The 15,146-nt window shown below is 41.5% G+C and overlaps 1 protein-coding gene across 1 annotated transcript; it reads left to right on the forward strand.

Moving 5' to 3' along the window:
• The first annotated feature begins 7,608 nt into the window (after nucleotides 1–7,608).
• On the forward strand, nucleotides 7,609–14,452 carry fgfbp3 (fibroblast growth factor binding protein 3). The gene is made up of 3 exons (XM_086258724.1): nucleotides 7,609–7,718; nucleotides 10,927–11,203; nucleotides 13,074–14,452. The coding sequence occupies exons 2-3, from the start codon at nucleotides 10,932–10,934 to the stop codon at nucleotides 13,513–13,515; spliced, it is 714 nt and encodes a 237-aa protein (XP_086114850.1). The 5' UTR covers nucleotides 7,609–7,718; nucleotides 10,927–10,931; the 3' UTR covers nucleotides 13,516–14,452.
• The last annotated feature ends 694 nt before the right edge of the window (nucleotides 14,453–15,146 follow it).

Raw genomic sequence — 15,146 nt, forward strand, 5'->3', positions numbered from 1 at the left:
AAAGATGCTGGGTCACAGACGGAGGTCCCTGATAGGTCCACCTGCTGCCATGAAGAGCAGTAAACATTGTAATTGCAGTGAATTCTTTTCCGGCTGAGTGAGCTCTCAGTGCTGCTGTTGCTTTCTACGGTGACGGCTCCACATTAGAGCTTTAAACCGCCCTGCATGTTGGCAGATCAAAGTGAAACTCATTGTAATGATTTCTTGGTGTGTGTTTGCTTTCGAGTAGCTGCAATTCCAACAGTGTGAAAGAGATTTAGCAGCAAACTAGAATCGGGTATAAAAATATTAATGCGTCCACACAATGCAGCAGTTCATTCAGTGGCTTTATAAAGGTTCCACTTAACAACTTGCACATTTCAAACATATTCCCCTGCAGTATTCACTAATACACATAAAACAGTTAAAGCATGGTGCTCCTAGCTGACTCTAGCCCACTGGCTGCATGAGACGTTGAAAAACAGCCCTTAGCTTTCTAATACTTTGAAGTACACAATCCTCTTTTAGACTCAGACACAGAACTGCAACAAGCACCACGCACGCTGGTCTTTGTTACTCATGGCTGATGCTCTGTGCAGGTCATTGCTGTGCACAAACGCCTCCTGTCCTCGGCTCCTCTGCACTCAACAAAGAGCCAGCAGCTTGACAGCTAGCAGTGCGTGCTTGAGAGCTTGTGAAGCTGTGGAAGTTAATGACTGAATTGCGAGCTCTGACTTGTACACTCTGAAGTTTTTATACTCAGCTGACAGCATTTTATAAATCGTCCCTGTAAAAAGTAAGCTGTAAATCAGGGGTGGGGAACTCCAGGCCTCGAGGGCCGGTGTCCTGCAGGTTTCAGACGTGTCCTTGATCCAACACAGCTGATTCAAATGACTAAACCACCTCCTCAACATGTCCTGAAGCTCTCCAGAGGCCTGGAGCTAATCATGTGATTCAGGTGTGTTGACCCGGGGTGATTAATAAAAAACCTGCAGGACACCGGCCCTCGAGGCCTCGAGTTCGACACCCCTGCTGTAGATATTGAACAGGCATGTATCAAGACACATGAACGCTACGTCCAGATGAACAGAATCAACTTTTGGAGATTTACTTACCAGGATGACTGAGCATGTATCAAGACACTCATTCAGAGACTTAAAAAAAGAAGAAAAGAAATGTCTGTAGTGCTGAAAATGAACCAAGAAGGAATGATTTCTATTTCACGCTCTCCCTCTGGATCGCTGCCGTCTCCTGCAGCTGAAAACCCGTGGGCTCTGATGTAGTCACACCCCGAGGTGACAGCAGCAGAATGAATTTGTCTCAGTATGTGCGCTGCAGTGTAACATTACTGCCTGGTGAATGAAAACCAGTCTGATTAGATTGCTCAGGTTAATGGAAAAAAAGATCAGTTTCCCTCAAGATCATCAGGGTTGCACAAACTCACGGACAGTGATGGGAATAACAGCGTTACTTTTTTCAGTAACGAGTAATCTAATTACTATTTCTAACGTTACAACGCCGTTTCCATTACTAACAAGAACTAGCGCGCTAAGGGAGCAAAACAATCGCACGAGTGCTGCTGTTTGACTGAGGAAGAATAAAGCAGTCGTGGTAAGCCAATCACACGACCACTTAAAGACAAAGCAACAAGCTGACATATACCAGTTTATAAACTGTGTTGATAGGCCGGTAAAACCAGAGTCATGATAAACAATATATACGCGGCGTTTTTTCCTCAATAGTTTTGTCACGTTTACTGTCTAAGGACAGCGCAGCGAGACCTCTCTGCTTATGCCCCCCCCCCCCAAAAAAACCTGCCCTTTCATGTTGGTGGAAAAATGCACCATGTCGACCAATCAAAAATGATATGGCGACATGACATTTGGTTGTTTAGGAAGAGGCGGAAGATTTAGGAGTGACGGCGAGAGAGGGAGAGAGAGAGAGCAAGTGTTGAGATGTGAGAGATTTGTGACGTTTAGCGTGTTTGGAGTGTGTAGTTCATGTGTCGTCTTGTGTAGTTAGTGTGTAGTGTTGTGGTGTGGAGTGATACACCTGCTGCTGTCAGACCTGCAGGTATCAGGCTGTGATGTTCTCCTTTATAGTGGACAGAAATTATTTTTTTGGAGTGGCACAAATAATTTGTGGCATCTTATTGAATGCAAACAGCTGATTGTTCTGTAAATAGTTTGAAATGATTATTAAACAAAAGGGATAAAAGGTAAATGGATGCAAATAAATTTGTTGTTTGCAAAACTTGTACATATGATTTTAAAATTGACCATTTATATTTGCATTTAAAGTTATGAAATATGATCATTAAACATGTTTGTGGTTGTTACAGTAAAAATATAACTTTTTCTACGATGTTTTTTGTCTGATATTAGATCAATTGTGTTAATACAGTGTGTCAAAATGAAAACATAACTGTAAATTCAGACACGTGAGGTTGTGCTGAAAATGATGAGACCAAACAAGGCAAATAAATAGTTTTTAAAGGTGAAATGTGGAGGAAACATCAAAAGTAGTTAAAAATGGCCAATTATACCCTGGACCCCAGAGGGTTAAACATTTTTTTTAAAGTAAGTAATTAATTACTTTTAGAATCTTGTAACTCAATTACTAACTCAGTTACTTTTTTGAAGAAGTAACTAGTAACTGTAATTAATTACTTTTTCAAAGCAACTTGCCCAACACTGCTCACAGAAACTTCAGATCATGTTGACATTTGGTGAATGAAGAACTTTAATTTTTTGAGCTGGGAAAACAAATTTTCCCTGGATAATAAACCACACGTCAAGTTGATTGGACTGTGCAGTCGCTGCTTTCTGCATGATTCATATACAAAATGTGTTAATGTGCAAATAAAAAGACAGGACAGGGAGTCTAAACGAATTCAGCCGAGCTCATCCTTCACATCATTAGCAGTTTAAACATGCCAGCAGCTCTCTCAAATGGGTTTTCAATGAGAGTCGGCTCTTCTTCACTCTCATCTCTTTCACGTTCCTCAGCCACACACACACACAGTCTGAAGGTCAGTGTTTGGTGTCATAATCACGGCAGTAATCACAGCAGAGGAGGTGACGATGATGGTGGAGCGCTGATTGCGGCTGTCTCTCAACAACTGCTCAAAACAAGAAAGTGGACGCCTCTGTTTGCAGTCAAGGACTCAAAGTCATCATCGGTACACACACACACACACACACACACACACACACACACACACACTTAACTGGAGACTGAAAACTGGTCAGAGAGAAGAGGTTAGAATAGGCAACAGGTGTTTTAATCGAGGCTTGTGCAGCATAGTGAGTCAGAAATGTGCTTACTGCCAGCAGGAATAAAAGCATGTTTATAGGAAGCTTTAGGAATATTCCTACTGTTCCAGCAGAGGTTCCATGTAAGTACTTGAAAAACTTTTATTACAGCATAAAAATGTGTATCGGAGTGATTTCATGCAGAACATGAATGACTGCTGTGTTACTATGTTCTGACATGTTTTATAGTAACCAATGACCAGCTCTCAATTCTTTGTTAGTTTCCAGAAACGACCAGTAGGAGGCAGCAGAGTCCCAGCAGCACATGCATAATAAATGTGGATAACACAGAGGGGCTCTCAGCTCCTGGCACTTCATCATGTGCAGGACACAACAGAACAGACCGGTGCCCGTCGCTGTACTTTACCAAGGTCTGACTTTCTCTCTGACCTCCTGTGTCCCTCGCCCTCCCCTGTGATGCATATTTAAAGCAGCTCTAACAATCCTTTATTTTAAGTGTTTGAAGTTTCTGTTCTGGTTGTTGTCCTCTGGGCTGCACGAGGCCTGCTGAACACACACAGGAGACACAGTCAGACACTGGCTGGTGAAGACAGCTGAACTGTATATGCAGAAGACACAGATACTTCCTCCAGGAAGTAGAAGTGCTAGAAACATGTTAATGCTGAATGAATGAAGTCTTTATAAAGATCAAATCCTAATAAATAAATATGTTACTTCATTGCTAATACATGTTTAAATATCGGCTGTGGTGCAGGAGGTCAAACTGTGTCAAACTGAAGAAGGCTCAGTGCATAAAATACATAATGGCATTGTACCACATTTAGCTATGAGCTCATTTCCATCTGCACGAAACTGTTCGTGCTGGTGAAAATGAACGTATAACTTATACCACTGCCAACTCTCTAACCTCCCAACACCGAGACTGTGTGTCTGCTGAATCACATGTCAGACTTATGATGCTCCACAGTGACAGCGTGTCTGCACAGTCTGCAGTTTAGAATTATGCTTTTTTGCTTGTTATGCTTTAAAGATTATTTGAGGGCATTTTGCCTTTATTGGATAGCAGAGCAGTGAAGACAGACAGGAAAGTGGAAGACTTGCAGCAAAAGGCCATGTGACATGTGGCTGCTTGCTTCTGCACTGGAAACTGACAATCATTCACTCCCAACAGCCAACAAGAAGACCAGGAAGAGATTAAGCTCCTGGGTCTGCTGAAGTTATATTAATATATTTTCACAACTTACTGTGAAGTCTTAAAATATCACTAACCTTCCTCCAGGCCCTTCCTTTGTTCTCTCTTTCTCTATCCATGAGTAAAGTTGAGCAATGCATCTTCAGCTGCCTTCCAATGACATCAAGAAGCTCGTCTTCCATTTCTGATTGCTGGAGAAATCCCAGCTGACGAGTTTTCACAGTGCAAAGGGAAGTGAGTTTTTCTGCAAAGTTAGTTTAACTTGTTTAAATGTGGATTTGCCTCTTGTGTCATCTGCCGTCAGTTTTTATGCCTTGCTTAGACTTTCCTTTGCCTTTGTGATCACGCTGTCAGCTGAGGGTGTTTTTGCTTGGACTCATGTATTTGACCACAGACTGGGCAACTTTGTTAGTGAGGTTAGATACAGAACTTATTTTGAGATGAGTGGATAATGGGTGGCTAAGCTGAAGAATTATATATAAGACAAATCAAAACTAAAAGGAGAGAGAGCACTGTGAATGTAAATGTTAGCAATTAACACACTGACCAGAACAACCTGACAAAGTCAAAATATGCCAGAATGTTTCTGTCTAAAGGTTTGCTAAGAAAATGAAACAAATCGCATTTCCTTTTAATCAAATATTTGAACACAGTAGTAGTTTTACAGAGTGCAGACTACGGTTTCTATTTGGCCTTATTTTATTGAAACTATATATTAAAAAGTCTCTGGCTGACAAACAAAGCCCTAAAAATAACGCAGGAAGATGGATCATCCCTCTATAAATTATTCATCCTCACTGCACACAAACGCTGACACACTGAGCTGCTTCTGTTAAAACTCGAGTAAACAATGCAGATCAGAGCGACGCCGCTCGGCTCGAGGAGCACTTATAACCGAAAACAAGGTGACAAATTTGTTCTTGATTGGCCCAGACCGGGCGGAACGGCGTAGTCATGGCACGGTCGACTTGTTTTTCAGAGTGTCCTTCTTTGGCCAAGAGGATTTTTGGCAGCGCTCGCAGGGGTGAAGAGAGAGGCGCACTCAGAGCTCCACCAACCCCTGTGCTGAATGAGAAGGAGCTGGGCAGTGATGACAAGAGTGCCAGCAGGGGGTTAAGCTGTGACCCAGATTCCTGCACGAGCCTTTGTCCTGGAGAGGAGAGAAGATTCTCCTCATTCATCTCGCCGAGGGCTGAATTCGCGTTATGAATACAGTGACAGAGGGGAGGAGAGACAGACTCAGGCCGGCAGAAAACGAAATAAATGACTCTGAGTTTGCATGCATTATAGATCATTCTGCAGATGCATGCAGTTTAGCTTCAAACCAGTCACCGCTGCATTCTTTGTTTACTCTCCTCTTTTAAAATCACTGCTGGTCTGTGTTGCACGGATTTCTGGATGTGCATCGGTTAAAGTCACAACCAGCTTCAGAAGGAACAAAATATTTGTTTCCACATACGAAGTTTTATTCCAGGCAGATGTTTTAGCTTGGAATAAGGGTGTAGTGATGCTGTAATACTTTCTCTTTCAAGATTCAGTATGAATAAGAAATGAGTAAGTAAGGATGAACTGTTATGTATTATTTTGCTTATACAAGCTTTTATTGCAATAAGCAACATGTCATCATTCAGAGGGCTTGGCGGGAAAAATAAACACAGAATATCCTGAAAGTTTTAATCGTGGCATTGCGAGTAGAGCAGATGATGAGCAGCTTTATTATGTTTTCTTTCCTTGATTCTTTTTACACTCTAATAAGTAATGAACCGTTCAGTCGTCACCTGGTAAAGCAATGTTGATGACTGAAGCTAACAGCTCTAAAACAGCTTTTTATATTGGATTATTTTCTTGGTACCCTGTGTGCACTTTAAATCTTTTATTCATGCCATTATGTCTTTATTATGTGAAGCACTTTCCTTGTGACAAAAAACTTCTGTACTAATAAATTTGTCTTGCCCTGCTTTGGCGAGTGGGTCCCAAACTGTGGTCCAGCACCCCATAAGGGCTCTGGCTGAACTCGAGGCATTTATAACTGCTCGCAGACCGTTCACACACTGTTTGCTCTGTAACGTCCTGAAAGAAAATCCCAGCAGCACCAAAACATGTTTCTGTTACAGGTTAGAGACTAAAGAAAGCTAAAGCACTGATCAGGGTTGAATTGTAAAAGATCCGTCGGGTTTTCCCAGATTTCTTCCTGTTAAAAGGGAGTTTTTCCTTCCCACTGTCTGACTCTGGGGTGAGCTCTTCTCTCACCCCAACCAATCACAGCAGATGGCCCCGCCCCTCCCTGAGCCTGGTTCTGCCGGAGGTTTCTTCCTGTTAAAAGGGAGTTTTTCCTTCCCACTGTCGCCAAAGTGCTTGCTCATAGGGGGTCACATGATTGTTGGGTTTTTCTCTGTATGTATTATTGTAGGGTCTATATTACAATATAAAGCGCTTTGAGGCGACTGTAAATAAAACTGAATTGAACTGAAGTGACTGTGTCCCTGTGTGTGGGCAGCACACGGAGTCAGTTTGTTGGGGTTAAGGTTTAAAAACACCAAAGAGATGCTGGAAAACTGGGAAGAAGTGTAATTACATGAGCTGTATATAAAAGATGTACGTCTCTTATCAGTGATTATCACAGTCTCAGCTGTTACGCTCTATTCAAACAAACCCCAAACTTGATGTTTCTGTGACACAGTCAGCTGTGCCACACATTCATTTCCATCACACCCAAAACATCGACGACTCTCTGCAGGCTACAAAAGGCCAAAGTAAGTCAGGACAGAGCTCGTTTTTTAAGTAATCCCACAAACATTCACACAGTGTCAGTAAGAAATGTTAATACGTGATAATTAACAGATTCATTAAACAATAACAGCTAGTCCTAGAGTTAAATGTGAGAGGACTGTGCAGTGGATGAATTTGTAAAGCACCTTACAACAGAAAACTCTCCAGTTAGGAACAAAGCGGCGTTTTCTCCCCGAGCTGAATGACAGCGATGCATCCAAACCCTCAAAATGTCGTCAGCGTGGCACAGAGCGAGGGACCTTGGCAAGTGTGTCCATTGTGCTGCTTTCACACATGTATTTTGGGGGGAGAATGTGGGAGGTGTCCTTGTTTTTTAGACTTCTTGGTATAGCAGTCTCCCCCCCCCCCCCCCCCCCCCCCCCAAACCACCCCACCTCCCTCCCTCCCTCCTCCTCCTTTATCCTCCTCTTCTCCCCTCTTTTATCCGAGTGTTTGTGGCCCCCTCAGTCTCAGAGCGACTCGGAGCCGAAGAGCGTCACATGGTAAGAGCACCGGGCCTCCACTCATCAACAGCTAACCTTCTCTTCATCTCCACTGCTTCCTCAAACTGTCTGAGAAAATATTAGACACAACAAAGAAAGGTCTTTTTTTGTTTTTTGTCATGACTTATTGATGAGGGTGCAAAGGGAGGGGAGGGGTGGTTGGGGGGGAGATTATTTTACTTTGTTTTTATCTCCAGAAACGTGACGCTTACTGTGAAAACAGATGTTTGGTGTCATTTTTGTTCCTGAAGATGTTAAAAAAAGGGAAGTGAGGGAGACAAATATGGGAGCGCCATGTCAACATACAACTGCATGAAGTGTAGCCATACACAAAGTCTTGATTATGAAAAAATGCTTTTATTATTTTCCTCCAGGTTTTTCAAAGCCAAACAATACCATACAATCGTTGCTCCGTTCTAATGCTGTGCATCCTGAAACTCTTTGTTCAATTCAGAAATGTCACTTTAGACTCTTTGGTGTTGATCCACAGGAACGTGGACTGTGGGATTTTGGATCATCAAGAATGATTGTTTTTCTATTTCTGAGGCTTTAAGGGAGGATTTTTGGCAGCAGCTTGTCTTTGAATAATCAAACAGCAGAAAGTAGAAGTGATGCTGAACTTTAGAAGCTGGGAGACGGGTTAGGATCCTTTCTTGAACTACAGTGTTTACTAATTTTATTTGTTTGTGCACTGAAATGGAGTCAAACTCACGTCCATCTGGTAAAATCTGGCTCTGCGTCAGATTTTCTTGACGTGTTTCTTGAGTTATTTTTTGTACGTGGACCTCGCCGTCAGTAATCACACACTAATTTGTACCTTGCTGGTAGAATTTGGCGACCTTTGTGTTTTGACTGTATCTGGCGAGCGATGTGACTGAGCATGTGTGAGAGTGCACGCTCACACACATCACTTGTAATTCACGCATCGGCTCACTGGAAATCACAGCGGCCGTGAGGCCCGGGAGCCTGATGCTCTGCTGATTTAATTTTCCATTTCCAACACATGAATATTATTAATGGCTCTCATTCTGGTCATATAAAAGCATCATTACCACACAGTGCTACAGCCTGTTTTATTGCACTGACCTGATGTACGCGAGTAATTCCTCTAATAATCTAGATTGTGTTTACAGAAGAGTAATTGTGAAACATGATTAATCAAGCTTGTAGCAGCTAAACTGAAAACAGAGTCTATTTAAAAACTTTGAAGCTTAATTTTCACAATAAAATGCAAGAAAAGATGCGTCAAAAATAACAAACGGTCCATTCTGTTTGAATAAAGGATTTTTTCTGGAGGATAAGTAAATGTGGAAGTACTGGTGGGTCCTGAAAGCCTCCCCAGTGCTCGCTGACAGCACCACGTCCGGGCTGGACTCCTCTTGGTGGAGTGTTTCTGACGCTTGGCTGATTTTCAATAAGCCAACGACAGACTCACCCCCCCGCTGAGTGCCCATTGTCCATTTGTTAACACTTAACACTCATGTGTCCGGATGCTCTTTGGCACTTCTTGGTGCTTTGGGTTCTGATGAGAAACTCTCTTAAACTGTTTTACATGTTCTGGAGTAGAATCCGTAGTTTTGTATATGCTGCGATGCTAACTTCCTGTGCTGATGAAGTGTGCACTGACCCAGTTCTGTTGCACCAGTCATTAAACTTTTATTGTGCTTTCTATTCAAAAATTCATTTTAAAGTTGTAAACAAATCTGTTTTTGTCCTTTGATAGATACATTTTATGGGTTGATGCAAGAAGTTACCAGAAAGTAAAGATAGAAGAAGCTTTTATTTCTTTAGTGGCTCTGCTTACAGCCCCCGAGTCTCATTCAATGTTTACACATGTAGACAAGCTTAAAGCAGCAAATAAAAGCACTTACTGTTGGTTTTAATTTTATTTCCTTACTTCAAAGATTAACAGTTAAAGGAAAGGCTAGCGTGAAACTTTCCGAAAAGCTAAATTATCATCAGATCATAAATGCTGGCAAATACACTCTCGACTCTGTCCAACACACTATTTACCTAAATGTAACAGGTTAGATTCAGACCATAGACAGACTACAGACATCTTGTCCTTTGTGCACACGGTTATGAAATATGAAGAATAGTGCTGCTTACTATTACAGATTACAGCTGTGCTGAGACGTATTCACAGCACACATCAAACAAAGCTTCAGTCAGAGAGATTGTGAAGTCTTTACACAGACAAATGGAAACAAATTCAGACAAATACACGTCTGTATTTGCAAAATTAACTTCAGCTTCACTGAAAAATACTCGACTCCGTGTCATCGAGGTACATCATGGCGATTCTCCAACACACTGTGGACTCTCCTGATGATGGCTCATTGTTGAGCAATGAAAAATGAAGAAAACCAAACGACTTCCTGTTCAGGTCTAAAAATATGACTGAATATTCTCATCTCACAGGAAAATATGAAGGAAATCTATTTGTTTGTTTTAAAGGATACAAACTTTTTTTCACAACAGCACAGATTTTTATGGCTCTGTGGAAGTCTCATCAGTAAGTTATAGCAGCAGGAGTTTTATTTGGTGTCAGAAACAGGTGTTTTGGACACACAAAGCTCAGTGGAACCAAGAAACCAGAGCTTTAAAAGAAGTGGCAACTGTTGCCTTTCAGCCCAAAAGCCTGATCTTTCTCCTGTCCAACTCACAAGCTTTTAATACCTAGATTGTTTAGCAAGAATGCCACCAGTCCCATGGTCGGCCATCCCTCCAATCCCCAAATATAATTTCTTTCCCATTTTAAATAAGGACACACTTTTATTTCATGTTCACGGGGACACGACTGAGTAAATGTCAGACTGGACAGATGAAAATTCCTGCTCAGGGATGTAAAGTTGGTGTCCAGAAAGACTGGAGGTTCTAACATTTACACAAACTGTGACTGTGCTGTGACTTCAGCCATCAGCTGTGCTCCTCTTCCTCCTCCAGTTGGCTGATAAGGGTTGTGATTATGTCACCTAGCACATAGCTTACACTCAAGAATATTACATAAAGCTGCAATGACATGATGGCTGTCCAGCTGGCACAAAGTCTAGTAATCATCTCTTTCCTGTAACCTTTAGTTCGATTGTCTTAAAATTAACTGGTGCTACCATTTTTGCCTTTTTCTCCAACATGAATTTAATTCCAGCTTAAAAGTGCTTCTAAATACTTAACAGCTTTCATAACCTTTCTTCCCTTCCCTGAACAGCCACAATGAGTGCCCTGCCATGTTGTGTCCTCGTCCTCCTCCTATTCGTCCCCATCCTCACTGAAGCCAAACGCCAACCAGGGCAGGAGAAGCCTGACAAACCCCGTCAGCCTCCTCCATCACCTCAACCGGCCAAGAGACCCAGAAATCGCTCCGTGCCAGGCTCCGGAGAGCTGACCACCAAGGAGGGGCATCGCTGTGTTTGGCAGACATCGGGTGAAGGTCTGGTGAGCCTGCTGGTGAACTGCAGCATTGAAGCACAAGGAGACCTGCAAAGGTGAATTATAAATCCTCTGACTAAACATTCATACTGGTGCTTTGCTCTTGTTTCAGACGACTCAGTGTTTATTTCCACTTAAAGAGACAAAGTCCTCGTTAGTTCATGTTAATAGATATAGACTTGATTTCTTAAGCTTCACTTTTGTTATGGAAATGAGGTGAGACCTTATTTTCCTGGTAAGGCTTTGTACAGAGTATCAATGTGAACACACGACTGTAGAAAAAGGAAAGAAGTTTTTGCACTCACTTTTAAAGTGGGAGTGGAAAGCTCTGCAGGTGATTCACTAACTTCCAGTTAATTTAAATCCCAAAATGCAGACAATTAATTTCAGTAATGACCAACAAAGTCTACTGATAGCAGCGGAAATTAGTGTGAAAAATGAGCTGACAGCGAGTAGTGCACGAACAGACGAGTGTGTTTCTGAAAGAGCAGGACAGATCAGATCAACGACGAATCCATATGTACTCACATGTGTTGTGTTGACAATCAGGGACGTGTGCGGTCTCTGAAGCTGTTGTTCTCTGTATGAATTAGGCTCAGGGTGCCTTATTACAACGAAGTGTCCCATATTGCCTGATGTGTAGAATGAAGAACACAAAACATGATTTTTACCAACAGATCCCGACTAAATGAAGTTAGTGTTATTGATATTTTTTAAATCCATTTGAAAACTCATATTTATTTTATTGTTGTTTTATTCTTTTAACACAGAACTTCAGTCACAACCATTATTTTTAAATGTGGTTACATTAAAAGAAATCAGTTGACATGTGCAAATGCCCTCAGTGCTCTTTTCGCTCGCTTGTGAGGCTGCAGGTATTAGTTACAGTCAGTAACTTGTGTTGTAAAATTCAGATATAATTGTAACACAGTCCAGGTTTGCCTGAGTCCAGTGTATCGTAAAGACAAATCACTACTCCATAACCGATTCTGATGTTTCAGAGCTCGCTGTGTGCGCACTGCTGAGAAAAGACGGATGCTTTTGTGCTTCCTGCAGATTTCTTTATGGGCTGTACTCAGATTCTTCTCCTCCTTTTTCAGCTTTAATGATAAATTTGATTAGATTAAACTTGACAGGTACAAAGACAATTAAAGTCCATTAGGATCTATTCAGAAGTGCATTCAGCATTACATACAAAAAGTGCAGTTATATAGAGGGTGGGCCATTTATATGTATACACCGTAATAACATGCCCAGTGTGCTGCCCAACACAATGGGCAGCACATTGAACACATTTTATAAGTGGTCAGAAACTTGTAAATAACTCATGAAAGAATAAAGTTACGTTGAAACCAAGCACACCATTGTTTTTCTTGTGACATTACCAATAAGTTTGATGTGTCACATGACTCTCTTCCTATTGAAAAAAAACAAAAGTTGTATCCAAGATGGCCGACTTCTAAATGGCCACCATGGTCACCACCCATCTTGAGGAGTTTGCCCCCTCACATATACTAATGTGCCACAAACAGGACTTTAATATCACCAACCATTCCCATGTTATTACGGTGTATCCATATAAATGCTCCACCCTGCAGATTAAAGCCTCTGCGAGACGCTGAGCCTCATCATGTGCACACACCACCATCATAATGTGGCACAGTTTGAAGCATGCTGCCTGCCATAAATCTTAGTAAATAATGTTTGAATTATTCATTCAAATATTACTTATAATGCTGACTTCAAGCAGTACAGAAATGTCATTTAAACCACTGAAGAGCTCGGAGAGAGAAGACGAGTGCTTTATGAGACTCATACCATTCAAACCATTCGGACACACTGGGTATAACGGTCTGTGCACATGGTGTCCAACCATGCCAAGCTTGTGGAGCTCTCTTGACTTTGGCCTTTGTGCTCCTCCTGCAGGTATTGGTGTCGTTACGCTGGTAAACCAGACCTCTGCCAGGCCTATGGGGTGAAGTCCAGCCAGTACTGGAAGCAGCTGGTGGGAAAGCTGAAGAAAAGGCAGAATGCCTGCGAAGGGGAAAAAGTCCTGAAGGCCAAAACCTGCAAGAAGGCGCCCGGAGAGGCCCACATGAAGCTCGCTCAGCGCAACGGGGAAGACGACAAGAAGGGAGGGAAGGAAGGAGGGAAGAAGAAACCAGCTGGTAAGAGTGTAGGAGGAGGAAGGATGGACAAAAGGAAGAAGAAGGAAGAGGAGGCAGAGGAGAAGAAGAAGAGGAGGGAGGAAAGGACTGAGGCCGAGGATGAGGAGGGAATGCAGAGTGACATGGAGCCGGTGCAGGCTTACTGCAGCGAGGGCTGGCAATCGGTCTGCTCCTTCTTTGTCAAGTTCTTTGAAGGCTGATGAGAAATTATTTTGGATTTATGATGGTGCGAATTCACAATCTGAAAACACTGGAAATCATGTTCTTAGTCTCATGGGAAGAATCAGGCAGCTCGTTTATAACAATATATATATTCTTTAATTTCATTTTCAACATGGAGCTGCTTTAATAAAGAAAAAAACAACTGGTGTTACATTTGGACATAAAAACTTTTATAACATCAGCTTTTTATAGAGTCTGACTTTTTTCCTCTAACCAATTAGCCCCATGGCATCTCCTTAGCTATGCTACATTGGAGAAATAATTACTACCAGGTAATATAAATTATGCAAAACCATTAAAATTAAAGGTGTTAATGTTCATTGAACATGATTAATTTATTAGAAAATCATTAGACTGTTAATTTAATCTGAAATGGGAAAGAGTCGACCTGTAAAGGTACTTTTTGTAATAACCTTCAGTGGGTGTGTCAGGCTTTCCAGGTGTTTTAATATTTGTTTTCAGTTCAGCTCACGTTTCGTTAATGCAGGACTCACTGCTACAGTTGGCTTTACACAAAACTTCTCATCAGCATGAGGCTAACAGTATAAACCCCATAATTCGCATCAAGTTTCTTTATTTGGAAAAAATAAACCAATTAGTTTGTATTAGATTTCACTTTTTGAGTACGTTTAGATTTTGGACGTGTGTCTTGCCATCATAGACGTGTTTTCTAGAACTCAGAAACTGAAAAGTTATTTTATGTCCAAATTTTCTGATAATACATAAATGTAATAATTCTGTGGGCAACAGTGAGAATAGTGATTTTTAAGTTTAATCATGTGTATTTTAGTACTTCTTGTTTTCTTGATGTGAAACTTTTTTTTATTTTTTACACACACTTTGTGTAACTTTTTCTAAATGACTGTTAACAATGTTGCAACTCGACAATAAAGTGCTTCAAATTTCCCTTTCTAATCATGTGATTAACATTCAGTAGTCCATGCATTCACCCCATATCTTTACACATAATCATAATATTGTGATGACATCTTGGCCATTAAAGGAGAACAGTTTGGGAGTTTTGTGGTATTTACACGAGTAAAAACCACACAGTGCAATATTTTGGTTATAAGAGTTAAAAAAGCTTGACTTTTGAGCTAAACATGACACAGGAGAAAAATAAATGTGCTGCCTTTGTTCTTTGCTGAAGATCAATGCTCTCCACTGCTCTGTTGACCCAACCATGCTCAATGTAATTAATGGACAGGCTGGATTTAATGGAGAATTTCTGTTTCGCGATCTTCTCGTGTACATTTTATTTAGTTATGGAAAATAGTGCATACTGATGAGACTTCCATAGAGCCAAATGACATGAATTCTTTTAGCTATGGGCAGTATGGATGTTTAATGACGCCAGAAACACTTACTGGCAATTTTATTAGGTGCACACTGCCTCAGTTCTTTGTGGCATGGATTCGACAAGGTGCTGAAAACATTCATTGGGATTTGTCCCATTCCACCACATCCCAGCGGTGCTCTACTGGACTGATATCTAGTGACTGTGGTGGCAGTCCCAGTACAGTGAACTCAAAACATATCCCCCACACCATTACACCACTAGCAGTAGCCTGAATGGCAGAGAGGTCTTCTACTACTGTAGCACATGTGC

The sequence above is a fragment of the Aulonocara sp. 'chitande type north' Nkhata Bay genome, linkage group LG13 (genome assembly GCF_057382095.1).
Source record: "Aulonocara sp. 'chitande type north' Nkhata Bay isolate Kocher_YH1m ecotype deep benthic linkage group LG13, A_spYH_male_GT1.1, whole genome shotgun sequence".
Taxonomy (NCBI): Eukaryota; Metazoa; Chordata; class Actinopteri; order Cichliformes; family Cichlidae; genus Aulonocara; species Aulonocara sp. 'chitande type north' Nkhata Bay.

Bases quoted from the DNA above. Each gene is read 5' to 3' on its own strand.
- fgfbp3 (XM_086258724.1), top strand. From the start codon at position 10,932: ATGAGTGCCCTGCCATGTTGTGTCCTCGTCCTCCTCCTATTCGTCCCC. The intron at 11,204-13,073 runs GTGAATTATAAA...CTCCTCCTGCAG, and splicing joins GCACAAGGAGACCTGCAAAG to GTATTGGTGTCGTTACGCTG.